General features: G+C 53.6%; 4 protein-coding genes across 4 annotated transcripts; 1 reads left to right on the plus strand and 3 right to left on the minus strand.

The window, feature by feature from the left end:
* Positions 1 to 895: 895 nt before the first annotated feature.
* On the minus strand, positions 896 to 2272 carry TGME49_255720 (hypothetical protein; the record flags this gene model as incomplete). Its single annotated transcript, XM_002364849.1, has 1 exon — positions 896 to 2272. The coding sequence occupies one exon, from the start codon at positions 2270 to 2272 to the stop codon at positions 896 to 898; it is 1377 nt and encodes a 458-aa protein (XP_002364890.1).
* Positions 2273 to 2579: 307 nt separating this feature from the next.
* On the plus strand, positions 2580 to 5055 carry TGME49_255715 (hypothetical protein; the record flags this gene model as incomplete). Its single annotated transcript, XM_018781106.1, has 5 exons — positions 2580 to 3108; positions 3301 to 3533; positions 4052 to 4103; positions 4381 to 4425; positions 4897 to 5055. Exons 1-5 carry the CDS (start codon positions 3082 to 3084, stop codon positions 5053 to 5055), a joined length of 516 nt encoding a protein of 171 aa, XP_018636941.1. The 5' UTR covers positions 2580 to 3081.
* Positions 5056 to 5729: 674 nt separating this feature from the next.
* On the minus strand, positions 5730 to 10952 carry TGME49_255710 (ULK kinase; the record flags this gene model as incomplete). The annotated part of the gene is made up of 13 exons (XM_018781105.1): positions 5730 to 5753; positions 6205 to 6301; positions 6737 to 6818; positions 7057 to 7120; positions 7339 to 7404; positions 7838 to 7952; positions 8188 to 8309; positions 8531 to 8551; positions 8732 to 8792; positions 9306 to 9394; positions 9803 to 9861; positions 10228 to 10358; positions 10678 to 10952. The coding sequence occupies 13 exons, from the start codon at positions 10950 to 10952 to the stop codon at positions 5730 to 5732; spliced, it is 1206 nt and encodes a 401-aa protein (XP_018636940.1).
* A 1768-nt stretch (positions 10953 to 12720) lies between these two features.
* Positions 12721 to 27237, minus strand: TGME49_255700 (hypothetical protein; the record flags this gene model as incomplete). Its single annotated transcript, XM_018781104.1, has 6 exons — positions 12721 to 15233; positions 16764 to 16905; positions 17361 to 19700; positions 20044 to 22271; positions 22397 to 23563; positions 24184 to 27237. 6 exons carry the CDS (start codon positions 27235 to 27237, stop codon positions 13074 to 13076), a joined length of 11091 nt encoding a protein of 3696 aa, XP_018636939.1. The 3' UTR covers positions 12721 to 13073.
* Positions 27238 to 27479: the final 242 nt, after the last annotated feature.

Below are 27479 nucleotides of genomic sequence, written 5' to 3' on the forward strand. Positions count from 1 at the left end.
GTTTTCTCGGACGGTTTTTGCTGCCGCTGAAAAGAGACTGGAGGAGCTGCGAATGCAGGGTTCGATCTACGCCCCAACTGGCTGACACTCCGCTGAAGTGTGTACGATGGAGCATCGCCTCTGCGACATCTTCTTGTCACTTGTCACCATGTTCAAGTGTTGCAGTGTACTCCTCCATGAATACCCTAACAGGCAGCCATTTTTACCCTTTCTCCTGCAAAACTGAAACGTCGTGTTGCCCACGGTGCCGTGTCGAACCAACGACGGAAACTGTCGATGGATAATGCACGTATCATGAGTTGCTGGCCAACTACGGCGTATCTGGTGAAACCCAGCAAGTGTGGTTCTCATGACAGAGAAGTCATAAGTCATCAATGTCTGCGGGCTGTCACCGTCGCGCTCAGGTCTGTAAGAAACGCCTGCATACAAAAGATCACAAGACATGGAGTCTAGCACACATAAAACAGTGGACTTCGAGAAAATTAGAGGTGATACTATACGGAAGGATCCAAGACGTGCATGCATCAGTACTGATGAGGTGTATGCCCTTGGCATTTCAAAACCCTCACACATCCTGATGAGCTACAACCTGGGTCCGTCCCAGATCAGTGCCCTGCAGGCGTAACCAGTCGAACGCACCTTGCGAGTCTTCGCCAGAAAATTCGCGTTCGAGCGGTACGTCGCGGGTGGGAAGCATGAATGAATGTGACAAATGTAGGGGGCCAAGGCAAGACTTTCGCTCATCTCCATCCTAGAAGTGCCTCGTTCGCATTATTTTCTCTCTTCCCTGTCACGCGCGAGCGATCGCCTCCACACAAGTCTTTTCACAGAACACCTCGAAAAATGCAGACGCTAGTAATGGCACATGCACGTCGTCGACCCCAGCTGGGTTTCTTCAGTCTTCTTCCTTGACGCGGTCCAGCTGGATGTACAGCGGAGGTTCTCGTGATTCCAGCTCCACAAGCGCCAGCACTGCCGCCTTCTTTGCTGCTGTGGCGAGCCGATGCATTCGCACCAGTGATACGGGATAAAGCGCAGAGAACTCCAAGGTTTTTTGACATTCTTCCAGCGGTCTGAAAACGTCGGTAGCTCGTGGGTCCTCTGCTGTGTCCACCGAACGGTGGAGAACCGGGTTGTGTTCCGTAGCCGTATCGAGGAGCATACGCGAAGGACAAGAATCTGGAGGGTTCAGTCTGCGCAGGAACCGTCCTCTGTTAGAGCGCGAACAGCGCATGCACTCTTGAGAATTACATCTCTTCTCGGGAGCCACTACAACGAACACGAGAGCTGCCGCATGACACAGAGATGGAGAGAGTGGGTACAGCAGCCAGTCGCCGCCATATGCAAGGCCGTCCCGAACGAAGAAGCCTTTTCGATGCAAATCGACGAAAACACGAGACCGAGCAGCCTCTGCCTTCCTCACGCGTACACTCGACCCACCCATGGAGATGATAGGCGAAGGATTTAAAGCAGGAAGGGACAGTACAAAGACGGGGAGAGCCTCGCTTGAGCACTTCCAGGGGCAGACGCGACCTGGTTGCGTCAACCAAGCCCCTACCTCCTTTCCCGACACCAAACAGTTGTATTTCTGTTCAGAGGCAGTCAGGTCTGCCCCGCTGTTCGCAGCATCCCTGTGACCGGAACATGTATGGTTCTGCCGCTCCACCTCCCCACCGAGTAGAACACGAGACTGGCTAGCAGAAAGAAGAAAAATCTCCCTTTCCAACTTGAAAATGTTTGTCTTTCTCCTTCCATCTGGCCCTAGACGATGTTGACCATCACAGCCGCCCCCCTGTTGAAGCCGCGGTCTCTTCCTCGTTTTCTCTACCAATGGCTTAAACTGGATAGCTAGCAACCGATGCGTTTCCAAAGCGTCACGTAGACGACGCGAATAAAATAGGAGACTCATGTTGAACTCCGACTCGGAAGAGGACAGAACGATAGGGTTCCGCGACTGCGCAAGGTTGACTGGGGAAGGATCCTGCGACGAAGAATGGCCTTCTTTCCTGGCGTCATCGTTATCAGGACTCTCCAAAAGGACTTCAGTTCCACTTTCACCTTCCGGGACAAAAAAGCGCAGACACTGGGCACAAACGAAACCCCCGTAGCCACGCATCGCCAAATGGGTTTCGTCAAGTCCGAGGGGGAACGGGGGTCGCGGTGCCTCCTCGCGGCTAGGGCCAAACGGGGCGAACTCTGGTTCCTGATCGAGGGTGAAAAAAGCATTCTCTTTCCTCGTCATTTTGTCGACGAAGTCCTTCTCAGCTGCCATTCACACCAAGATCCTTGGAACGCGCTCAGCGTCACAAAACAATCGCTGGCGCAGACGCCGCGATGAAGAAAGTTGAAAGTTCTGATGCACCACAATCGAGCAAAGAGAGATGTTTGAGTAGGGAAGGGGAAACAAGTTATTCATTTTTCTCACAATAAGGGTATTTTTCGTTGTCTCCCAAACCATATCTGCGCAGAGACCGCCGCCTCTCGATTGCATGTGCATGCGCGTCTGTCCTGTATTAGATGCATACACGTTACTATTGTCGATGTCGAGTAGCTCGTTTTAGCTTCATGTCCACAGCGCTAAGTACAAGACTTGTGGGACAAGTAAGAAGTACGGAGATTCGCCGTACTCGTAGGAGAAAGTTGAGTTTTCTGTTTCCTTGTTTTTCCAACATTCAGGCGCAAATGACCTCAAGCGTTGTGGCGCTGGTCGTTTAGGCCGTTGTCTGTCATGGTAGAATGTGACTTGAGGCGTCTACGATATCGTCGGCGATTGTGCGGTACTTTCTCTTTCGTTTTCCTGATATCTACCTTTCTATTACACGCTGCAGCTGGTCTGGTGTTAGCCATGTTGCAGGGGAATGCTGTACGTTTTGAAGCGGTGACACACTGGATCTGTCAGGCGGCCTGTTGACAGGACAGCTCGCGCCGTTGCATGCAGAAGCCTGCATCGGGCACTCGGTAGTGAAATGAGAGCATTTCGTCAGGCAATAATCGATTTCTTACTCGCAGGAATTGCAGGTCTTGGCCGGATTTGAATTCACAGCTGGTTCCTCCTCGGTTTCGCTCGCCACTGCATCTACGATGGGTTGGATTACCAGTACCCTCAAGGTCCGCTGCCGCGCAAGAAATTCCACACAGAGCCGCTGCAGAGGGTGCACCTCTAAAGAAATTCAGAGCAGACTGAGATTCCATTGCCTTAACTTTCTGCTGGTCACGATGAACGCGTGAAGGGTGTACACATACTTGGAGAGAAATGACGATGGCATCGTTCTGGATCTTTTTCCTGTCTTTTCGTTTCAGGACCTCCGACAATACTGGGACGCCGTACTACCGTCTGACGCCAGCTGTTACACTCGTTGTCGCCACTTCCTCACTGAAGCGTCACTCGATTCCCCAGCACCTCCCCCCGGCACATTTGCAGGTTGTTCGACGTCGTCTCGTGCCTGGTGGTCCGAGCTCCGTCCCGGTCGATCCAACTATACTGCAGGCACTTTCTGCAACAACGGTTGTGGCGGCCTAAACACTGACAACGTGTAAGCGGGGTGGGGGTAAGCTGTGTGGAAGAAGGGCAAGAACTACGGAGATTTAGGATCTGTTCGCGGAGTGAGATGCTGCTTGGGTCACCTGCCCAAGGCGGAACTCTGGACTGGTTACCCAGCGAACTGTGCTCTCATTAATAAGAGTCGTAATATACCTCGCCAGCAGTACCCACCACGTTATAGCTGAAGCTAAACTCTCTGTTACGCATTGCAAAGTGAGGCTCCTAGGTTTATATAAATTACCTTTTTCTGGTGAGTACGGACTACGAGTTGGACGACTGAGTTAGATCTGGAAAGTCTTTGTTTACCGGATCCAAGTTTTTTCGTGCTGTGGCTTCAGTGGAGGGTGTCGCGGAGTGGAAGCAGTTGAGAAAAAGTTTTTACCCGCTTGACGCCACAGGTTGAATCAAGGAGTCCCTTCTTTACAGCTTGTGCCGATATACCTCGCAGGTTTTACGATGTTTTGAGCCCGCCACTTTTTTCTGGTACACTTGTGTTGTGTGACTTCACAGCGTTTCCTGCCGAGAGAGCTGCAAGGCGTTCTGCTTCGGTGACGTCGTTGAGGTGACTGGCGAACCTAGGTGCCACTTCTGAAGTTTGCAGGTTCTCAGGTGGTTGGTATTTCACCTTTTCACCTCTCGTGGGAACGTGATGAGGCTCGCGCCACGAAACTGCTTCAGCACCAGGTCTCGAGAATGCAGACTGCCCACCGTCGTCTGAAGTGCCGTTCGTGATCTGTGGTTCAATCAAGTGGAGTTGCGCTAGAAGTCATGTAGCTCTTTTCTTTCGCACCACTGATCCGGAAAGACCGGAGGCCTTTTCTGTGTGTGCCACTTCTCAGGCAAAAGGCTCCGGTGCGGACCGTGGCTTTTGGGAGCAAGCACCTGTAAGTGGATATGACGGCAAATATGTTCATGCATCATCCCCGGAGAGTTGAAGCAAGTTGGCAGTTGGTGAGGTGGTGCGAATCGAATGCAAAGCAATTTGGTGCGGGATGCGGGTGCACATAGACACGGTTCCCTGGCCCCTGGCAAAAGTTTCTTTGACTGGCACAGACTCAGCGCAGAAGTTTAAGAAGTGCGCCAGCAGTGCCTCGTGTTCTATGCGTGTTGATCTCGGATCGCATGGTCGTGGGACCGCCTCAGTGCTCTGACACGGGTTGCCTCTGAGCCCCCGTGAGATTTGAGAAAGCGTAGGTCGCACGTCAGAAACTGGATTAAATGCCCTTTCTTGGTTGGTTTTGGCCTCTGCTGGCAGTTATCTCAACCAAGAGATCGTCTGTGGCACATTTTACTAAATGGGGTCTTCGGACAGCAATCTCGTTCGCAGGGCCACCGATCGTGCTGCATTTTTTCAGGCCGATCCAGAAGTCCGCAAGATCTGCGTAGAGGCTTGCACATTCGGCTGTAATGCTCGAGAAGAACTAGGGCTTTTCCCCGGCAACGCAGGGACTACACATGCAAGCAACAAAGAAGCAAAATCCAGCAAGACAGGGAATAACGACGTGCATTCATGAATACGGGTTCCTCCAGCGGAGTAAAAATTCGTGTGGTAGATGGCAGGTTCGATTCTAGGTACCGTCCACTTGCTGCAAAGTAGCGATCTCGAACATACCCTGATACGGGGCTGACGGTGTCTTCGTTCAGGATCAACGCATGTCAAGAAGCATCTTGTCCCCGAGATTTAAGATCAACAGAATTCGGACTGCTTTTCTTTGAAGTGCGACCAAATAATGGCATCGGATGAAAGCGCGAACGCACGCAGTTTATTGGTTCGTTCATAACACCATGGATTGGATACAGTTTTCAGGCTTTTGTTCAGGTCAGTTGTTTGTTACAGACAAAGCCACAAGTTCCCTCTTGCTAAGGGGTGACCCTTCTAGTACATGGCGTCCGCTGATATTCGGGAGGGTGCACGCAGAGGTATTGTGCCCCCGTCCTACAAAATTTGCAAGTCGTCACCAACTCATGTTCCATTATCCAGCGTGCCGGTGGTCACAGTAGAGGGCTTAATACCAAAAGTAAGGCGCTGCAAGTTTGCTTCCATCATAGGCGTTGCACATGCAGCTGGGTTCTATCCGCAGCGCACTCCTGCAACCAGCAGCTTTCGTAAAAAATCAGATGAAAGTCCGCGTGCTGGGCCCCAGGCCTTGAAATGATGAGAGGAAGCCAAATAGCCGACAACCGTTTCTCAGTTGGAATACCGTGAGTGTCCCTGAAAGAATAAACCCAGAACAACCGAGCAGTCTGACAGTTGACAGGAAATCAAGCACTTCCTTATCAAGCGCAGAAAACGGCCACTTAGCCTCAGTAAACGAGGTTTCACAAGAGATTTCAAACGCAAAGCAGTCTCACGAGTGGGAGTACCAACTGTATTCCTCCTGACGGGGAACTGATGTGGCTTCACAGGCAATATGACTGCAACTCTATAATCTGTGAAGTTTTCGTGGAGCATCCACTAGTATTTGAAGCCTTGCTGCTGAGAGAGCGTTCTCTTGCTGAAAGGGACACCAATTCCTCTACTGTTGGCGAGCTGTCTTTTTGCTCGCCGAATTAGAAGACTCCATCGGCACTCCTATGTAGCACCGGTGACACGCTGGTGTGGGACATTGGTGTTATTTGCCATTGATGCGAAGAACGGAGGGTTTTTCTTCCTTGAAGCTTACTTTCCTGGAGGCAGTAACCGTCATGCGCTGGAGCTCTGCGAGCTGCCTGCGAACGCCATCGTCCATTGGAGCAAGCCTTCCCTCAGCGGCTCTCTTGCTGAGGACATGCAAAGGAAGGAACTCTATTGCAGACTTGCTGGAGGTTCAGCAAGAGCTTTTGGGAATTTTGTCATTCTGGCACCAACAGTCTGTGAGCACAGGGTACCGCAGAAAGGACATTTCTGCCTCACGCTGGTTCATCACTTCAAGGCGATAAAACCTGTATTCCTGGTTGTCTTGAAATTACTGTTCATTATCCGACAAAATTAAAGGGCATATGCCTCAGTTTCTTGCAATCTGTAGTTAGAGAATAGTACGACACGAAAACTTGAGGCGTGCTCCTACCCTTGCAAAAAGAATACCGGAACTCCACGGCGTGCGAAAGCTAACAAAAACAACTATTGCCATCTACGCATAGGTGCTGGAGTCATTCTTTTGGCGTCTCATTCTGTATGGGACGTTTATCCGACGAAACCCGGAGTTTTCAACGTACTAAGCCAAATATCGTATTTCTGGATGTATCTGGTAGTCGGCGAGGTAGGCCGCGGGGGCAAGTAACCAAGGATGTTGCATCGCTGCGTTGAGTTGCACACATGAAACCCACACGTGAACTCAAAAACGATGTTGATGTCCATCGTGTTATCCATTGCGACACCCATTCCCTTTTTCACCGAAGTATGAACCTGAAAGGTGACCGTCCAGGTCACGGCCCTGTCACTCCAGGGATTTTAGCGTAGCTGAATGATACCTTAGAGTTTAAGGTCATCAACTTTCACTTCTCTTTTTTGCGAGGTACACTTAAACATGGCTCACCTTCAAGAGCATTTGGTCTCTTCGCAGGATTGTGTTGCAGGAGATCTTGAAGAAAGCTCTGCGCCTGCAAGCAAACCATAGCAACGCCAAGCACCGCACATTTGTTCTCTGTCCCCACTGGATGAGTTCATTACCGGTGTTATCCTCTGCATAGAAGGAAACGCAGGTGGAAGGCGTGTCTAAAGAACAAAAGCAAGTTCAGGCTGCCTGTCCTGGTTCGATGCACTTCCAACCTTGACAGACATTCGAATTTAGCAGACGACGGATAACCCCCGCACCTACCAAAAGCGACGGAGGCTGGAGTCCTGGATTGTTTGGATATGGGACTGTTCCCGCAGAAACTTCTTGCTGCAGCGTAAACGCAAATCACTAACCGATGCTCTCTCCTGGGAATAGCCTTCCGCTTTGCCGCGGAACTGACACGGACCGAGTTGAGTAACATCGTAAATCTCTCTACAACAACCGCGTCAATCTGTATGCTTTTCCCTCAGTGTGTCCGCCAGTGTTAGCTTCCTGCTCCTATTGTGTACCTCTTAAGTCGGTGAACATAAGACATCTCCACAGTAGTGTCATGGAAGGGCCATACCTCACTGGAGGCCGACGAAAGCAGCGGGGAACACTGGCAGAGACCATTGTGTACAGCACACCCTCAGGCAGGCAGAGGCAGAGCCTTAAAGAACGCTTGCGCAAAAGGATTGTGGTGTCCTTTTCTGTGGGTCGCCTGTTCCCTCAAATTCAAACAAAATAGTTTGCTCCAGGACTGGTGCACATGGTTTCTCACTCGGATTTCATGGAATGTTGACTTCGAGTGAACCCCAAATGGATGGGTACCATAAAGCATGGCGTAGACCACAATCCCCAAGCTCCAAAGGTCACATTTCTCGTCGTATGCTTGCCTACGCAGGAAATACATCATCCACATAACTCAAATTGTTAGAACAGTCGCCAGAGGCGACTGTTTCCTGGGACGTTCGCGGAAGGTCGCGGCGCGGACGTGTGTGTGCGTCTCCGCCCGTTATTCCTCAGCGACAAATAAGGTATTGCAATGAGCACGAGGAAAGCTGCATCACGAAAAACTCGATCACCCGGCGACATTGGTAGCGAAGCACCAAGCCAACCCGTGTCTCTTACTCAAAGACTTCCGGCGCGATATACCTCGGACTGCCGCAGATAATGGTATATTTTGTCCCGGGTTCGAATTGCAAAGCTAGCCCAAAATCGATCAAGACTAAGGGTGAATCATCGTCGTTCGTCTGTTTATAGCATAGCACATAACATCCAGAAACCTGTGTCCTCTACTAGGATGAGGAAACGGTGTTGCTTTGAGACCTAGATGCCGCCCAGAAGTCCTCGTGTAGCTGCGCAGTACTGCCTCTTTGCGGAAAACAAGCGAACCACATCATCTGCAGCCACCAGCACCAACAGGAGCAGTGCTGGTCGCTCACATATGGCAAATTACAGAATGTCGACTCACCAGGAACAAGAAATTGTCGGCCTGAGCCACAAAAACAATAGTGGAGAAACTGACGGTCTCGAGATGTGAAGTTGGTTTGTATGGGTCACTCGCGTCGGAACAGTATGTCTTTCATACCGTGACTGGAATAGTGCCATTTCCTTCTCGTTTTCTGGAGCTCAAGAGCTGTGGCAACTTCAGATACACCACATTTCTCCTCACCTTCAGATCCCTGTGCATGATCCCTCGCTCGTGACAATGATGAATAGCTTCCAGCATTTGCCTGCGAACAGAAAAACTCGACCGGCGGACCATATCATTGTCTGATGCCACTGAGAATTCATTCGCGTGGAAGGAATATATCAAGCTCCAGATCGACCCGATTCTGAGTGGAATTTTCTCTGTTTCGTTGTTGTCCAAAAGCAAATTCAACCGTCCGACGTGTTTTCAACGCTCCTTGTACGTGGTCCCCGACAGCTTCGAACAAGACAGTGGGAAAAAATTGGTCGAGCAAATCTACGTTTGCCCTTTACGCAGGTCGCTTCCTTTTCAACGAAACAAAGTCGTCGGGCGTATGCAAGTATGCATTTAGATAGGCCTTTTCTGCTGAACTGTGTCTTCTATTGCGACGAACACCGCGCAACGGCATACAACTATACATAACTCACGAAGCGGCTGTGACCGACAGGCTACGCAGTGAAGAAGGGCTGCACCAGCGAGACGGTGCTTCACGGCAAACTGGCCCTAGTTGATGAAGCAGAGTGGATCATCAACGTAGCTGATCGGCATTCTTTACCTCACATAGTTGACGACGTGCTCCTCGGTAACGACAGCCATCTTCTTCAGTCTCTTTAGCAGATCGCCTCCACTGCACAACTCGAGTATCTGCGGATCAACGCCAAAATGGGGTCACCACTCAACTGTTGTCTTTTAAGATGGGAACAACGAGATTCCTAGGAGAGGTTAAATTAAACAGATACCATTTTTTTCGATGCCGGCACGTTGACATTTCTAGAAAATACATACGTAGATATACTGTAAAGCGGTACCTCTGCCAATGCAACCAGCAAGCAACCAGAAAAAACACGTAGAGAGCGAAATCTTCTTGAGCACCTCAACGAAATGAAAGTCTATCTTTAGCATACCTGAGCCCAAAAAAGGCTGCTACTCAGGATACTACGGTAAACACGGCGCTCCACTGTTCTTGAAGCATGAAATGACACTGAGAACACCAAGCATGGGCACTGTGCCCCCCATTGTTTGATTGAGAACAGGATCAGCAGCGGACCTTACTGCGTAACAGAAGGAATCATCCTCGAAAAAGTCGTAGTACCGAAGAATGTTCCGATGGTCTGTCGCAGCCGTTCACACACCAACAACCTGTTTCACATATGAAGAAGCCACGCCATATGCCTTCATTTGTAGAGAGGCACACTGTCGTTGCTCGTGTTTCGTCCTCCTTTCGTGACCGTCCAAGCTCTACCTACTTACCGGGATCACGCTCAGAAGCAAACTAGCTGTGCCCTCACACGTCCAGCAACTGAAATGACTAATCCAGTGCGATACTACAGTTTACCCTTCTCTGGATCAAGGCAAAGAATGCCTAGGCTGAAAGTGAAAGTGTGCAGGGGTGTACCGGCATCCGATCTAGTAGTAATGACAAATGTATCACGCCAGGAGTGCCTACAGTAGTTTATTGAATACGGGTTTTGGCTCACGTAGTGACCGTAGACAATCAATTTCCCGATAAAACATTGTTTTCGTATCCACATTCTTGACCGTTGTCTTTTGTACGATTTTAACAGCAAAATCTATTCCCGACAATCGGTGCCGGCCGGTAACGACGATCCTGAAGTGGATTAGCAAAAGAAAGAGAGGCAGCCCGCATGAGGGGGTACGGATTGTCTGGAAGAGGATGAGGACAGTCCATTCCCCTGCAATTCGAGGCCTTCTTCCGGAGGAGAAAAAAGGACGCTTGCGGAAGCTGCTCTCAAACGGTCATGTGCGTTATTACGTACAGCATGCACTTTTTCGGCAGGCCACCTTTCACTCGTGCTTCTCATCGGAGCAGCGTTCCCTTTCGATTGTAAATTTGATGCCTATCCGAGTGTTGGGTGACGAACACCACTGAATTCGAGTGTCGGCCTGGCGTGCTGAACTGCGCTCACCCAAAAGTACCTCGTCCAAGAAGGCGAAGTTTCAAGTCGTAGAAACGCCGAATGTTGGTTTCCGAGAAGCGGAGTCCTGTGGACTTCCAAGGGAATTTTCCGGTGCGAAGATGCTGACCGATTTCAGACGGTCCAGGATTTGTTTCCTCATAAGCTTCAGCGGCGGTGCTTCGTCTCAGCCGTGAAAATAGGGAGCTGGCTTTGTTGGTCCCCTCCTGGAGTCTCTCTCGTGAAGTTGTCCCATCCCCGTTGATCTTCGTGTCTCGGTTTCCCATCCTGCCGAAGCCACATTGCCACCCTTTTGTTTTTTCTGGCGATTCTCACCGTGAGACTCTTGCCGCTGCACGGCAAACTATAGTGAAGGGAGGGGCAGCAGCCTCGAAGCTGTATGAAGAGCCGGCGCTCGACCTATTTCGCGGTCCCAATCACAAAAAGTGTCAGAGTACAGTTCACTTACGAATGCACCAGGAAAAGCCGGCAATGGGATGGGGAAAATGGCAAAGAATACAACAGCCCTTGCTGACGTGAATATCGATGTACACCTAAAGTTTTGTAAAGTGCCTCTGCAGCGTCGCCCGTCGAGCTGGCCTTACGAACTGGCTTGGTACCGCGTTTCGTTGGAAAAAAATCGACCTCTTGGACCATCTGTTACTAACTCAAAAACGAGGGAATAAGCATGCACCAGGAGAAGGGCAGCAGATGCGTTTGTTCCCCATGCCTACCAGCTCAGCTAGCCAGAACAAGTATCTTTCCTTGTCTCGCAGGTCAATACTGCAGACAAAGTGATCTTGCACTCTCTCCTTACAGATTGATCCGGTGGGTCTTCCCCTCGTTCTCTTTCATGACTTCAAAAAAGGAGCAAGACTGCTCAAATGGAAATAAGTTGATATCACAGACGACTCAAGCTTCCCGTGAACTTCACAAACTCGACGTTGGCCCAGGCTCAAAACAGTGGCCAGCACTGTTCGCTGCCCGTTCAAAACATTCAAGAACTTGAAAAAGCTAGGCATCTCGTGCCAAGTGGTCCCGCCAGGGTCCTCAGCAAGCAGTGCATTTCTTATTTTGTCCATCGACTTTCTGGGTGATTCGCGACGTCCTTTGCTCTGTTCGAGTTCACGAAGTCTGTGTTAGAGCAGAACAGTTCCAGGATTTTCGGGACCTCAGAGAAATCGCGTCGCCGAATCACTGAACTGGCTCGTGTTATTGGAAATACATGAATACAGAAGTATTTGGATAAATGACCGAATAAATGTCATGAAGAACAGCATCAACACGAGTAGCCGACGACGGCTACCGGCTTCAGAGTACAAGCTGTGGTTGATAGGTGTGAGAAACAGCCACGGAGGTTGTAGTGTCTGTGCGCTGGGAAGGGAGCGAAGATATACTTTGTGTTGCGGGACTAGCTCGATGAATCATCAGTCTTGATGTGACAACTGGCTCGCACTGCCAATTCGCTCCGTTCTTTTTTTCTGCAATCTTTACCATTAGTGGATATTTTTGGTCTGATCCCAAGTAGGCAGTGAGCTGAACAGATACAAGGAACTTTGACAAGCACGACTAAAATTACATAAACGACAGACAGTGCGATTTGAGATCGGTCGGTGCAGAGGATCCAGCCAAAACCTTATTAACCGAGTCAAATACTGCAGGGTTGAACAGTGAGTTTGATAGTTTCAGTTCCTAGGACAGAGCACGGGGTCGGATACCCAGGGAACTGTGTCCTCATATTCAAGAATCATACTCCAAGTCACCAGGCATGTTCCAGCGGCGGTGGCGCCCGTGTTTACTAAACATCCCTCCACGATGAAAGAGCACCCGCAGAATATGCTAGCAAATATCGTTAAGGTACGATGTTAATAGATAGCATCTGAACAGTAAAGATGGGGATATGCTCACAAATGCGGTGCGAGGACTCGGTCGCCAGAGGACTTTATTCCTCAGCTCAGAGAAGCAGATTGGCGATGGATGCGAAGCAGCGAAAGCATCTGCCGATTTCGACGTTATCAGCAATGCAGTTGTCACTCTACTGAGCGGACAGAAAGTGCGATGTTTTTTCTTGAAAAGACTTCTCAGTCGGCAAGCCCCTTTAGACATTTCACGGGACTATCCACGGCCACACTCAGTCTTCAGAAGCACTCTATTCCTGCGCTTGTCTTTGCCGCCTCGGCCATCAATATTTAGAAATAGGTACTTGGGATGCACACAAAGGACGGCCATATGCACGCTTCCCGATTGGATACGCACGACAGGCATCACGTAGACGTATGTACACTGAGATAAAACTAAATATGAACTTACACGCATGTATGTCCAAACACGCTTCGAAGACAGGCGCGTTTCCTGGACAAACGAGCCTCGATTCACAGGTCTCTGAGCCGCTATCCGGGAGCCGATTCTCAGAATTCGTTTTCTAGCTCGGCTGTATAGTAGCAATCCTCGTTTTCTGTCGCGTATCTGCCTCTTAGTCGGTCTTCCCTCTGTAGTCTTCTGTCTTGTCGGGTGTGTTCTGTCTCGACAAGCCTGTCGACAGCACAGTGTATCTCGACGTCGGCTCTCACGTCTTCTTCTATTCGTCCTAGCTCTTCTCTCCATTTACCTCGTGCACTGCGTAGGCTCTGTCTTTCTGCGGCCACCGCAGCAAAAGAGGCAAATGAACGCGTCGCTCTCTCCCCGCCTTCCCGACTCTCTGCTTGCTCCGCAAAGCGTGCGTCCTCGTCTCCCCCACTCTCGCACCACGCGTCTTCACCCGCGTTTCCCCTGCCTTCCTCTCGAATCTGTCGCGCGTCCACAGCAGGACAGAGACTCCGTTTTGCACTGCTTGCCTGCTCGCCGCTGCGAGGTCCACCGCGATTTCCTCGTCTTCTGTCCCCGACTCCTTCCGCGAAGCTCGGTCGCCTCCTCTCCTCGGCAACCTGTTGGAAGTACCCTGCCCATGCGCTCTCTTCTTCCCGGGTCGTCCAGCTGCGCGGGGAGTCCATGACGCCCGACTCTTCGAGAGATAACAGAGAGAGCCTGTCGTCCCTGTCTCTGCCCTCTTCCGTTCGCGCGGTCTGTGAGGCGCCCCGCGTCTTCTGCTGCACCTGCATACTCGCCTGCCCTCTGTCTCTCCCGGCCGCGCGAGCTGCTCCTCGCGGAGTGAGAGAAACCGAACTCGAAGAGGATACCAGCGCTGCGAGCGTCACACCCACCGCCTCTGTGCCGCTGCCCGTACCGCGTTTCGCCACCAGGCATGCACCCGGGCCTCTGCGCCTCTCCTCGCTCTCCGTGTCTGCGCCTGACTCCTCCGTCTTCTGCGAGTCCAAGAACTTCGCCAGAAGCGCAGAGTTGCTTTCTCTGCCCAGGTGTCGCGGAGTCACGATTCGCCGCTCGTGAGACGCAACGGGCTGCGCACCGCACGCTCGCGGCTCGACCTTCTGCAGCATGAGGGAAAGCGACGTCCGTACCGCCACCCGCGACGCCGGCGTTCCGGACCAGACACCGTCGAGACCGGTGTCTGTCGCGACATTTGCCTTGCTGCGGATCTCCAGCAGCTCCTTCCGCGGCGTCTCCAGCTTCTCAGCCTGCCTCGCCGACGGCGTACACGCACCTGCGCAGGACACCGCTCGCGGCGACTTCGCTCCACGTCCGCAGTCTCTTAGAGTCAGCATGTCTGCAGCTCTGTTTCCAGAGCCCAGCATCTTGTCTCGGGGGCTGTCTCCACGCAGAGACCTGTCCGGCTCGCCGAGGTCGCTTGTCTCCCTTTGCAGAGCGTCTCCCTCTGAAAACCTGGACTCCAGTCTCACGCGCTCAACACTGGAGACAGCAGAGCTGGCCGTTCCGTTTTCCGACAGCTCCCTCTGCGTCTCAACAACAGGTACCGCTTTCTCTCGCTCTCCTCCCTTGCCGTCTTCCACGTACGACGAGCAACGTGTGGTGTCGTAGGACTCTGAGCGCACCAGCGCGGACTGCCTCAAAAGTGGAGGAGACCTCCGCGTCGGATCAAACTCTTCCAGTTCTTCTCTTTCTTCCAGTAAACCGTCTCGAGACAAGAGCCGCTCTTCTTCGAACCGCGAAGCGCCGCGATGTACAGACGCCCCCCTGTCAGCCGCCGTCGCCACCCCTCCGCCACCTGCGTCTTCTCGCACCTCGTCAAGAAGCGCGTTGTTTCCAGGAAACTCCGGAGTTCTCTTTCCTGCGGCGAATTGTCCCCGTTCCTTATCCCAGGCGACTCTCTGTTCGGCGCCTTCGCGTCGCCGCTCTTCGCTGACACCTTGCTTGCAGAATCTCTCGCCTTCCGGACCGAGAAGCCGAGCCGCCTCGCGGGCTGCCGCCAACGCTGCCTGCCCTTCCGTGAGCACAACGACGCCATCTTGAAGGACGAGAGGACCTTGCGACAAGATCTCACTCACTTCAGCAGAGAGGGAAGAAGACGGCACAGAGGGGATCGAGAAGGCACGCAGATCTGCATCGGAGGACGCGCCGACGGTCTCGGCCTGGGAAGCCTGGAGACGCCGCAACTCTTCTTGCTGTCTCCTGATGAACAGACGCAGACGCTGATCTCGACGAGCAAAGAGGTCCTGAGAAAGAAAAATGAAACAAACGATGAAGCGTGAGAGAAAGAGACTTGGACGAAAAAAAAGAAGTGTACACGTGAGAGAGAATGTGCTTCGTCACGCAGAGAAAGCGCAGGAAACTGCGATCCAGATACTTTCGTTCTTCGTCCATTTCGTCTTTTTCTCCGTTGCCGCGGGACCTCTCCACGTTTTTCAAGTGTCTATACCCTCCTCGTGCCATCGTCAAAGGGTGGCCTACAAGACGTCTGTTTTCTTCTTGTTTCTGCTTGGCTTCCTCGATTCTGCGAAACAATCGATTCTTGTCGCGAATCCTCTTCCGAGCCAGACGAACGGCGTTCTCGACAACCGTTGGCAGCAACTGTCTCTCTCTCGGTCTCTCGCCCGTTCCTCTCTGTTTCTCTTTCGTCTCTGCTTCTTCCTTCTCATTCGCCTCTTTGCTCTCCTCTGACTTCTCTTCTTCTCTCGTCTCCTCTGTCTGCTCCCCTTCCTTCTCTCTCCGTCTTCCTGTCTTCTCAGCTTCTGCCTTCCATCGTCTCTCGGCTGAGGAAACTCCCCCGACGTTTCTGTTGCTTCTCGGCACCGAGAAAGATGAGAAAGATGAGAAAGAAGATCGAGAAGGTCGAGACTCCGCATACACCGCAGCTCCTTGCCAGGAAGAAGCGTTGCGGAGATACGACTCAGAACACTCAATACGAATGGAGGGACATGCGCATAAAGCAAGCTGAAGAGCTGGCTTCGACAGATCTTCCATCTCAGGCGAGATATCATCCAAATTCGCAAGTGGAGACAACGAAACGAGTGCCTCTTCTGTTTGTTTTGTATCTCTCCCATTTCTTCTCTCTCGAGTTCGCCCTTGCATGCGTGCATCTTCGTCCACGGTTTCTGCTTCTCTCTGAATCTCCAATGTTTCTTCTTCCTCGCTGTCTCCCTCTTCTCTCGTTATCTCCCAGCCTTCCCCATTTTTCGCTCTTCTGACGCCCGCGTTCTCTCTCTCGTCCTGCGATCCTTCCGCGGAAAGCCTCGAGAAGGCTTGAGAGACAGATGAAAACGGTCTCTCGGCCGTCAAGGAAGACAAAGAATTCAGTCTTGATAAGGCAGAAGAAGACAGCGTCGTGCTCGTGGTTGCAGGTCCATTATTCGTAACCTCTTCTCTCTTCTCTCTTGTTCCCTAAATGGAGAGAGGAACACCCGTGCCGCACAGGCGGATGCGACAGATACGAAAGAAGACAGACGAAGACGCGCAAGAGAGCGAAACAAGAGATGCAGACGAAGGAAAGGGAGAAACGAAGGAGATCGAGACGGAGACACGAAAGACACAGAAATGGAGACCCGCGAGACGATGCAGACCCAGAAGTGAACGAGACGAAGATGGCGAGAAATCAAAGTAGGAAGACAAAAGAAGACACTTCAAAAAATCAGTCATGAGGGAAATGAAGACGCGAAAGAAGACGTCCAAAAAGGGTAAAAAGACGCCCGAGAGAAGAAGAGAGACCAGAGAAAGGAGGGGAAAGACGTAATGACCAAGAAGCCTACCTTGTTTGTCTCCTTCGATTCACTCCTCTCTTCTTCCTGTTTTCCCTCGGAAGACGGATAACTCTCCACTTTCGAAGGAGGTCGAACGCTCGCTTCTGTCTCTCGCTGCACGACCCGAGGCTGAAGATCGCCCCTTCTCTTTCTGGGAACAACAGAAAGAAGCGAAGCGAGAAAAAAGATTCTTTCCTGCTTCCCCTTCCAACGAATGGAAATGGTTTTTTCTTTTCACCTTCTTCACGATGTGCCTCGTCCTCCTTCTGAGACAGAGGAGACTGCGAGGGGGGGAACCTAACAGTAACAGAGCTCAATTGACGACAGAGGACCTCTCTTCTCTTTCTCTCGCGTTCTTCTTCGCGTTCCACGCGCTCTGGCTTCTACGCTTTTAACTCTACTCGCGACAGGAGAGAAACGGTGAAACAAGGACTTTCACAAGAAGCTCATGAACAACCATGGATGCCGCCCCGAGATGCCTTGCAGTGGACGCCCCCCGCCAGACGTAACGTGTGAGCTGGGCGCCGAACGTCGGGAAAAACAGTTCGTCGCCTATCCTCCACTCTCGCGAACGCGTTTTTCGTTTCTACAAAAACAGGCACTTGCCTCGCTTGTTCTCTCTGTTTGGCTGCGAGCGCCAACACCTTCGCCCGCCGCTGTCGAATCTCTTGCTTGCCATCAAAAATCTGCAAGCAAGAGGAAGACGAAGAGGAGGACGAAGAGGAAGCAGAAGAGGAAGCAGAAGAGGAAGCTGAAGACGAAGAGGAGAAAGAAGAGGAAGCAGAAGAGGAAACAGTCGACGAAGAGGAGGAAGAAGAGGAAGCAGAAGAGGAAGCTGAAGACGAAGAGGAGGAAGATGAAGAGGAAGCAGAAGAGGAGGAAGATGAAGAGGAAGCAGAAGAGGAGGACGACAACGAAGAGGCCGTCTGGCCTCTGTGGGTGATCCCTGTGGCTTTGCTTTCTAGTTTCCGTTCGACTCCGGTGTGTGTGTATCCTCTGTCTCCTTTTTTCTCGCTTTCTCGCTTCACCCCACCTCTCCTGGCCTCCGGAGAAGCGTGAAGCCTGCGTTTCTGTTCGGCCGCCTTCTGTTCGCCTTGAAGACTTTGTCTCTTTTCTCGCGACTCGAGAGTCCTGAGGCGGGAGGTAAACGTCGTTGCCGCACTGGGTCCGCGAGCGCGGCTCTGCTCTCTCTTCTTTGCCTCTGAACGTTTCTCCAGTTGCCATGAGACGCCACGAGACTCTTCCGCCTGTTTCTCTTCCTTCTCCTCCCTTCCATCGTCCACTTTCTCTTTCTCCACCTTCTCTTTCTCCACTTTCTCTTTCTCCACTTGCTCTTTCTCCACCTTCTCTTCCTCGACTTTCTCCGCGTCTTTCCTTGTGGCTGGCTCTCCAGGGCCAGACGCGGGTGTCGGTCTCTTCTTCAGTGTCGAGGGAGAGAAGGAAGAATCCCTGTGGTTCGTCTGTTCATCCTCGCGAGGACTTTTCGGAGAGAAGGCGCTGTCGGCTTTGCTGCTTCTCTCCGGGTCTTCTTCCACTGTTTCTCCCTCCGCATGTTCGCCTCGAGGCCGCTCAGGTCGTCGTCGGACTGCTTCCCTGCCCTCGAACGCCTGCATTTCTGCCTCGAGTTCTTCTTGAAAGCAGATCGAGACATCTTCGCGCGCTCTGAGAGACACGAGGTGGAGACTGGGGTCGCGAGAGGGACAGTTGCCCCCAGAGACGGGTGTCTCCTCTGGAGTCTCCTGGAGACGAACTCTCCCCGACGGCGACATTCTGCGCGGTCGAGAAGGGAAACGCGAAGGCATCAACTCGTCCTCTCTTGCGCTTCCCTTCTGCTGTTGCCTCACGCTTTGGAGAACTTTCTGCGGACTTTCTTGCGCAAGGTCGAAAAACGATTTAAGTCCAGAAAAGAGCATGCCCACACTCTTCCTCGGACCTTCCCCGCCGCGACTCGCTTCGCAAGGCTCGGCAGCCTCAACAGGAGGCGCAGGCGCCTCTGCTGTCCCTTGCTTGTCTCCGCAGAAACGAGAGGGTGAGTCGACTTTCTTCTCGCCTGCTGCCTGTGTCTCTCTTGCGCGAGAGTCTTGTCGACTTCGTCCTCTCTCAGACTTCTTCTCGCCGCTGCCTTCTCTCACTGAAATGCGCTCTCCCTGCTTCGCCTCTCGAGACATGTTGCGAGCAACGGAGGCTCCCATGCGCGAGGAAGACCTCCCTCTCGACGAGGATCTTTGTCTCACCGTTTCCTGCTTGGTCCCCGTGTGTCTGTCTCCAGCGGCGCTCTCTTTCGGCGCTCCTCTCTCACCTGCTTCTCTTGCTGTTGGGGGGTTCCCTTGCTCGCTCTCTTTGGGCGAGAAGAGTCCTGCGGTTAATTCGCGGATCGATGGAGTTGAGAACCATGGCCTGTTCCCGCCGCTTCTTTCCGGCAGAGCTGGAAGCGCCAAAGCGAAGTCTGGACTGCCTCCCTCCTGCTCCCCTGTTTCTCCGTTCGCAGGAAACGGACCTTGACCCTCTTGACTCTGGCTGCGCAGTCCCCTGGGGCGCGCGCCATTCCGCTCTGCCTCACGGAGTACGTCTGTTGCTCTCTGATCTCGACCTTTTTCATCTTTCTCTGGAAGCTCCACCTGCCTCAGAGATTGCTGGCGACATCTCCTCCTCAGCTCTGCATTGAGCACCTGCTTTCGGTTCGCGAGTGAGGCCAGGAGGGTGCACAGCTCGCTTCTCCGGGCCTCCGTCTCTTTCAGCTCTTTCGCGATCTTCCGTCTCCTCTCTCGCAGCAGAGACACGCTCCTCGCGACGGCAGGCGCCACTACGCTGGGCGCGGCGGTCGACAAGGAGGAGGAGAAGAAGAAGCGCGCAAGCTGTGGGGCATTGAGAGAAGAGAACTCTTCTTCGCACTGACGGAGTGCATCGCGTTTTTCGTAGACTCGACGGTCGATCTCCTCCAAGCGCCTGAAAAGGCAAAGATTCGACAGAAAGGGGGAAGACGGTGTCTCAACCTCGGGCAGATACTGCTGGCTCTCGAAACAACGGAACAGAGTCGTGAAAGAGAAATCCCCTCACAAGAGTATCTGAGTTTCTTCCATGCGAACAGGAGAGAGAAAGAGAGAGAGACAGGGACGAATAGGGATGAGAACGGAGACACCCTCGGTTCGGCAGACACACACACTTTGAGGTTAACATACGCCTATTTCTGGAGTCTCTTCGAGAAAACAATGTCCAGAGGAGGAATTCACGAACCGAAGAGATGCGAGAATCAGAGTTCGAATTCAACTCGTCTCCTTTTTTGTCTCACCCAGACAAACGCGCCTGCTGAAGGGCGACGGCATGGGCGTCCTCTCGCAGCCTGCGATCTCGCATGTTTCCGGTCTCGTTTGCTGCGCGGTCTCGCAGTTCGGTGTCCGTCTCCAAAGTGTCTCCGACTGTCTCCTCGCCCAGAGACCGCGACCGGGCAACCGTGCCGCGGCTCCGGTGCTCTTTCTCCGGCTCCAGTGTCGGCCATGTTTCTGGGGTCGAAGCGCTTGCGGCTGCGCTTCCTCTCAGCTGCCAGGCCGCCTCCAGGCTCGCTTTGTCCTGCTTGTTCTCTCGCTTCCGACTCTCAACCGCAAGAGAGCTTCCATTCCGTCCGCACTGCTCGTCCTTTCTTTCGTAATGGCACACCTGCGGCTTGCGTGCAATCTCATTCTCGTCTGCCCTTTCCTCCTCCTCGTTGTCGCCTTCGATCCTTCTCCTCAAACCGGAGAACGTTGCTCTGAAACTCATCCCCTCCACCTCTCCAGACTCCACTCGCTCCTCCGGACTTCCCCCCAACCGGCACTCCGCTTCTTCCTCTTCAGTGAAGAAGCCGGCTGAGCTTGCCCTCCTCGTCTCACCTTCCGAAAAGTCTTCTGAAAAGGCTTCCGGCATGGTTTCTTCTGGAAACGCGTCTCCTCTTTCTCCGCCGAGACACGCGTCTCTCGAGAGATCCGCCCGTTTCTCGAGCTCGCTTCTTCTCGCCTCAGCATACGCTGAACGAAGCGCCTTGTGTCTCGACTTTCGCGCGACCTCTCTGTCTCGCCGTGCTCTCTCCTCTTCATCGAAGTTCCTTCCGCGCGCTCTGCCCGACTCCTCGCGCAACGGCTCACCCTCGCATCGCGTCCGAGCCGCTACACCTGCAGGCAGTCCGTCCGCGCCTGTCTCGCCCGGAGATAAAATCGAGTTTCCTCGCGCCACCAACTCGAGGTTTCTTCTCCTGGATTCGCGCTGACGCGCTCGCAGCTCGAGCCGGCGCCCAACAGGCGGCAGCGAAGAGCAGAGGAGCTGTCTCCGTTTCCCTCGCGCGTCCTGCTCGCCTGTCTTCTCCGCGAGTCGTTGATGCCCCAAACAACGCGCAGTGTGGGGAGAAGACACCTGGTCGGAGAAGGCCGGCAGACGGGGGACAGGCTTCAGAGGTTTCTGGAGTCCTCGCGACCTGCCCTCCCGCGCCTCTCTTCTCTGCGGCACAGTTTCACGGACTTCTCTCCAGAGTGCAGCTGCGTCGCCAGACGAGAGCGAGAAGTCGTCTTCGGCAAAGGCCGAGAGAGTCGAGACTCTCGACGGCCCTGGGAAGTCCTCAGACGACGGCAGCGCGAGGAAACGCTTCAAGCCGACTGGGTCGAGAAGCGTTGGATCCAAAAGCCTCTCGAGTTTCGAAAACGCGCCTTCCTCCGAAGACCTCACATGGACTCTGCGCTTCGCCACAGTGCAGGATGGTGAGAGTTCTCCACCTTTCGCGTCTCCTGGACTCTGCGCCGGGTCCTGAGACTCGAGGAAAGGATCGGGAACGGAGGCACCGGAAGCCAGATAAGGAAACTGGATCTGAGAACTCGCGGTTTCCTTCCGACAGGCGCGCCTCTCGCCTGTTCGCTCTTGACATCTTTCCTCTCGCGGGTCCTCCAGAGCGCGAAGAAACTCCTCCCAGTGCTGCTCTCCGACGCTCGGCTCACGCTCGCCGGCTCCATGCTTCTCCTCTCCTCTCCGCGCGTCGCTGCCGCGTCCTTCCTCTCTACCCTGCCTGTCTGTCGAAACACCCTGTTCTGGCGTCTCTTCTTTGCGCCGCGAGTCTTCTGTCTCCACTCGCACCGCTTCGACTGCGAGGGCCTCCGGATCCTCCAGATACCCCGGTGGCAACAGAGAGGCGAGACACGAAGAGAGAGAAGCAGAAGAGAGAGAAGAAGAGAGAGAAGAGGAGGCCGAAGACGAAGACGAAGAAAGAGAAGGACAGAGGAGATGCGGAGCAGAGGCGCGAAGAAAGGCGAGACACACTGCAGCTGGACGTCGAGCCTCGAGAGCGAAGGAGAGAAGAAGTAGAGATGCAGCAGACTCTGTCGTCAGACCAAGCTGGTCTCGAAAGTGTAACGGAAAAGAAGAAAACGGAAATCCCTTCTCAGAGGCTTCCTCTCCAGTTGCTCTTGCATTTGAGGCAGAAACGAAGGCAGACCTCGAAGCCACAAGAGCTGGGCCTTCTTCCTCGCTTCCTCTCTCTTCTCCTCGGAGATACATCAACTGTGAACATATCGCAGCGCGCACAAAGACGTTGAAATATTTAATATATAATATATATATATTAATGTATATATTAATGTATATGAATGCATGCATTCATGTCTGCCTATGTGAGTGCTGTTTACCTCGATGAGAGCGTCCCTGAGTCTGTCGAGTTGCTGCGTGTCTCTGACGCAAGTTTTGACGACTTTTTTGATGAATTTTTGCTGGCTCTCAACATGCGCTGCAGAGACGGAGAAGGCCGTCTGCTCAGGCGGGCGCGCCTCGGCCTGTCTCTGGGGGCTGTCTCCTCGCGTTGTCTCTCCACTCGTCTCGAGTTTTTTCCGGTCTGCCTGCGCCGAGCCTCTCACACCGAAGCGCCAGGAGAGTGCAGGCATCTCTCGCTTTTCCAAGGAGACAGTCTCTCTGGCCCTCCTCTCGAGCGCGCGAGTCACCTTTTGAGAAAGGACGAGGTCGGCGGCCCATTTCTCCATGCAGCAAGAAGCCGCGAGAAAAGAGTCGACGCTCTGCTGCAGAACCACGAGTTTCTGGAAGACGCGGCGCTCCGCTCTCGCGGGCACTGACGGAAGAAAGGAAGACGAGAAAGACGAGAAAGAAGAGAAAGAAGGTGAGGAAGAAGACGAGAAAGAAGACGAGAAAGACGGGGATGGCGAGGGGTCCGACACTCCCGAGAGATGCGGAGGAGAAACTTCCGGAGTTTCGCTCGCGAGCCATTTTTGCCGACCAAAGCGAGAGACTTGGAGTTCCTGAATCATGTTCACCATCTGTAGGTACAGCTGAGAGACCTCGCCAAGGAGACTCAAGAGACCCTGTTGACCAGCGTCCGCCTCGTGCTTGGTTGCCTCGCTTTTCCGTGAACTGAGACACTCCGGAGCCTCCCGCGAGAGAAAGGACGCGTCTCCAGATGCGTCTTCCTCTCTCCCATCGTCAGTCCCCTCTGCTCTATCTGCTCCGTTTTCTGCGCTTTTTCCTTCTTCCTGCATGCGCGGTGTCGCTGCATCTCGTTCTTCCCGGACTCGAGAAAGTGATCGAGTAGGCAGCAGAGAGCGTGAGCAACAAGCGAGACGGTGTCGCATGTCGTAGAGGCGGTCGCGGAGCAGAGAAAAGGCCGCAAGACGCTCCTCGAGAAAGGTCGAAGAAAGGGGATTCGGAGGCGAGACAGCACTTGCATGCGCCATCGCAGCAGCCGGGAAGAGCGAGGAGAAAAAAGACGAAGACGACAGATGCGCCAACTGGAAAAACTGGAACCAGGTCCGCGGCATGAACGCTTGAAGCAGCGCCTGCAGATTTGGCTGAAGAGAAATCAGGAAACCACGCAAAGGAAAAAAGAAATGCATTTCGGTGCAAGAGCCGTTCAGTGAAACCGAAAGAAAGGCGAGACACCTCTCACAGCAGAAGAGAGAAAGGAAGAAAAATTCTGTATAGGTGAAGAGGAAAACGATAAACTCGAGTCACACGGGAGCGGGGATAGAGAAGGATCTTACGAAACATTCGCACTGAAAGATGATATCTCTACCCAGAACGGAAAGATGAAATTAAACTCTTCCTTCTCTCAGTCTCACCGCCCCCTCGCGTATCTCGTTTCTTGAAAAAGGACCTTCCCGAGTTTCTCGATAATCTCGGGTGCTTTTGAAACCGTCGCCTGTCTCCTTTCATCTCCTCCATCCCGATTGCCCCTACTTGCCTCTCGCGTCTGTCTCACTTCCCCCCTCCTTCCTTTTTCTTTTTCCCTTGCTTCTATTTTTACCTTGCCTCTGTTCTTCACTGTTCCTCTCTACGAAGCTGCACCTCTGATCTGCTCCTGTCCTCTTTTTCCTACCTTTCTTTGGTTCTCTACATTCCTTTTCTTCCCTGTGGGTTCCCTCTGCTCCACACTGTTTTTCTCTCTCCACTTTCGTCGATCGCCCCTCACCTGCGTGAGTCGGTCGCACTGTCCCCACCGGTGTTCGAGGACTTCTCTCCACCCGAGGACGAGCATTCCGGCTTCTTCTTCTTCCGTTTCCTCAGGGTCCCTCTCCTCCGCGTGTACCCGAATATAAGCCGACACCCGGAGAAGGGTGGAGAAAGACGGCGAGACGAAGACGCTGGGGACGCAGATGAGGCGGCCCTTCTCGTCCCGGAGCCCTTCGGCCTCGGCGAAGACGTTTTTCTCTTCCGGTTCTTCCTCGCTTTCTACCTCACTCAAGGACGAACACAGGGAGCTTTGAGAAGCAGCGAGGGTGACTCCGAGCTCGTTCGTTTTTTCTTCTTCTCTCTGGCGCCGGTGCCTTGCTTCCCAGGTCTCCGCGACGTGCACGCGCTGCTCCTTCGCATACATTTGCCTCTGCTTTTCTCTCGCGCGCTGCTCTCGAAGACGAGTCTTTCTCGCCTGTGCGCCCCCACTGTTCATCTCAGCGCGGAACGCGCGGTGCGCCCTCGCCTTCACTGTGAGGAGTGAAGCCTTGCAGGTGGCGGTGGGGAGGAACTCGACTCTGCAGACGTCGAAACTCGAAGTCTTCTCCCCGCGAGAGGAGACTGCATGCAGCGGATTCAACGACAGGAGACAAGAGACAGGCAGAGACTGGTGGAGCGGCAGAGAAGCCGGGAAGAAAGCACCCGCAGCGGCTGAAGCGGAGAGAGAAGTCGCCTCGGAACTCGGAGTCGGACAGGAGGCGCGGAATGAAGCTGAGAACAGAGAACCGTTGGAGACGCAGGACCGAGGAAGAGACGCAGAAGGCACAGACACCTCCCGTCCTCCAAAGGGACATGCCTCAGACCAAGACGGAGAAGAAGAAGAAGGAGAAGAAGAAGGAGAAGGAGCAGAAGGAGAAGGAGCAGAAGGAGAAGGAGGAGACGGGAGAGGTGACATTTGCGCCCTTTGCGTTCCAGGCGGGAAGAACCGAGAAGAACACAGAGAGGCAGTGAGCGCGGCGTTTTGCTCGGAGAATTCAGCGTGAGAGTTTCCTGCGCGCGTGCCTTTTCGGTCGGTCTTCTCCAGAGGCCGAGAAGAGAGAGAAGACAAAGAACTTGAGCGATAAATCTCGCCGCGATTCAGCGCGACACACGAAACAAACAAACCCCGAGACTCTCCGCCAGCGAGAAATGGTTGCGCGTGCGTTTCTCGCAGCTCTGAGGCTCGTACGCAGTTCGCTGGTTCTGGCTGCTCTCCCGGCTTCTTCCCGGGAGACAGAAGAGACTCCTTTTCTCCACTGTTGGGCTCCTGACTGCGGCGAGTCTTTAGAGAGAGAGAAGCGACGGATGGACGCTGCGAAGAGGAGTTCGGAGACAAGGGTGAACGCGGATCGTTCAGAAGCAGCGAAGACAGAGCAGAGGGCTGTTGAGGCAGAGGGGAAGAGCCGTGAGAAGAAACAGGGGAGGAAACACAAGGAAGGAGAGGAGAAGCAGATTTCCTGCCGGGGAGGAGACAGCCAATCTCGTTTCTCTGCCTGTCCTGCGTGCTCTCAACCGAGACAGGAGAAGATGCAGCCACAGTCTGCTCCTCCAGAAACGCCGCATTCCGTAAAGTTCCCTCTCCACTCTCGGTTCCTCTCCCCCCGGCGAGACACGTTGGAGGCACTTCACGCATGCGCGTCTCTTCCTCCTGTTCCTCGTCGTCTCCCCTTTCCTCTCCACTCTCTTCTTCTCTGTCTTTCGGGTGATGTTCTGTTTCGAGGTCCTCTTGGCGGCGAAAGGGATTGACCTCAAAGGCGGGGGAGAGACGGAGACTCGGACAGCCGAAGGCCGGCGCCGCGGTGTCTGCATACTCCAGGGTCGCCCAGTCGGAAGGCGCCGCGACCACAGCCGCGAGGCGAGAAGAAAGGCAGGCGAGGGAAGGCAAGGGCAACCGCGCGGAACTCGAGAACGACGGCTGGAAAGAAGAGGAAGGAAGGCGAGACACCGATTCGGACAAGGATGCAGTTTCTCCTCGATTCGGAGACGAAGGCGAAGTCGCTTCGTAGCGCGACGCAGACACCTGGCTGCCCTCTCCTGGGTTTGGAGTCACGGAAGGACGGACAGCAGAAACAGGCGAGGGAGCTGACAAATCACTTGGTCCCGAAGGATCATTGAGTGACGAGAGGTGACAGGAGTCTACGAACTTCATTTCGTTTGCAAGACACGATTCGAACGCCTCAAAGACGCTCGGTTCTGAGGCTTTTCCAGGCTCAGCAGCTCCAGTCTCCCTTTCGTCTTCACTCCGGAAAGATGCGCCCCAGCCATCTTGTTCGCTGCTTCCCTCGGCGCATGCGTCTCCCGCTTCCGAATGCGCCCGTGGCTCGCGGCCTGTAGCTTCTGTCTCTGTAGCTTCTCCCTCGTCTTTGAAGCGCTCTGCCTCAGTGGAAGCCTCGTCTGCTTCTCCCTCCCTTCCATCATTTTCTGCTTCTCCGGCAGGTACAGGAGAGCTCTGCTCTCCAGCGGAGGAAGAAAAGCGAGTCGAGCCCCCGTTGGCCGTCGTCACAGACGAGCAGAAGCGCTGCTCCTTCTCCGCGTTCACGGCGTAAGGATCAGCTTCCCTCTTCGCACACTGTTGCTCCGAAACCTCAGGCTTCGTTTCGTTCTCAACTCGGAATCCACGCGATACCTCGACCTCGGACTGGTTCCTTTCTCCCTCGTCCTCGAGTCTCGAGTTCGCTTCCTTCTTCGTCTCGCAGACGAACTTTCCCCGTTCTCTCTCGCGCCGTTGGGCGACGAGCAGAGAATGTTGTTGCTGGAGCAGGCGATGGACGTTCCGGAGGTTCTCGCGCTGCTGAAGCAGGTAAGCGACTTCTTCTCTCGCTTTCCGCCTTCTCTCTTCGTCGCACTGAGGCGACAAAGATCCCTCTTCCTCTGGGAGGCTCTGCTCGTCGTTCGGCGTCGTGGGTCCTCTCTCGCCTTCTTCACTCTCTCTCTCATTTTCTCTTTCACCTTCACCCTCGCTTTCTCTTTCGAGAACTGTCCTCTTGGTCTCCGTTGGAGGACAGAGGGGCGAGATACCCGGTTCGGAGTTCATGTTTGTCGAGCTCCTCAAAACGTACCGGAGTGGTTCCCTGCCCTTTTAAAAAAATTGGCGTTTCTTGGTCCCCGACTTTCCTTGCAGACGAAGAAACAGTTGTCTCAGAAACACCAGTCCTCGTCTGTACGCTTTAATCATGGGATGCTTATCCTCGTCTGTCGAAAAGCCGCAAGCCAACAGAAGCGTGAAGACTCGAGAATGCGCGGCGGTGGCTGAAGAAGCTGCAGGCGAGGCACTGG

This window comes from Toxoplasma gondii, chromosome VIIb (genome assembly GCF_000006565.2).
Source record: "Toxoplasma gondii ME49 chromosome VIIb, whole genome shotgun sequence".
Lineage (NCBI taxonomy): Eukaryota > Apicomplexa > Conoidasida > Eucoccidiorida > Sarcocystidae > Toxoplasma > Toxoplasma gondii.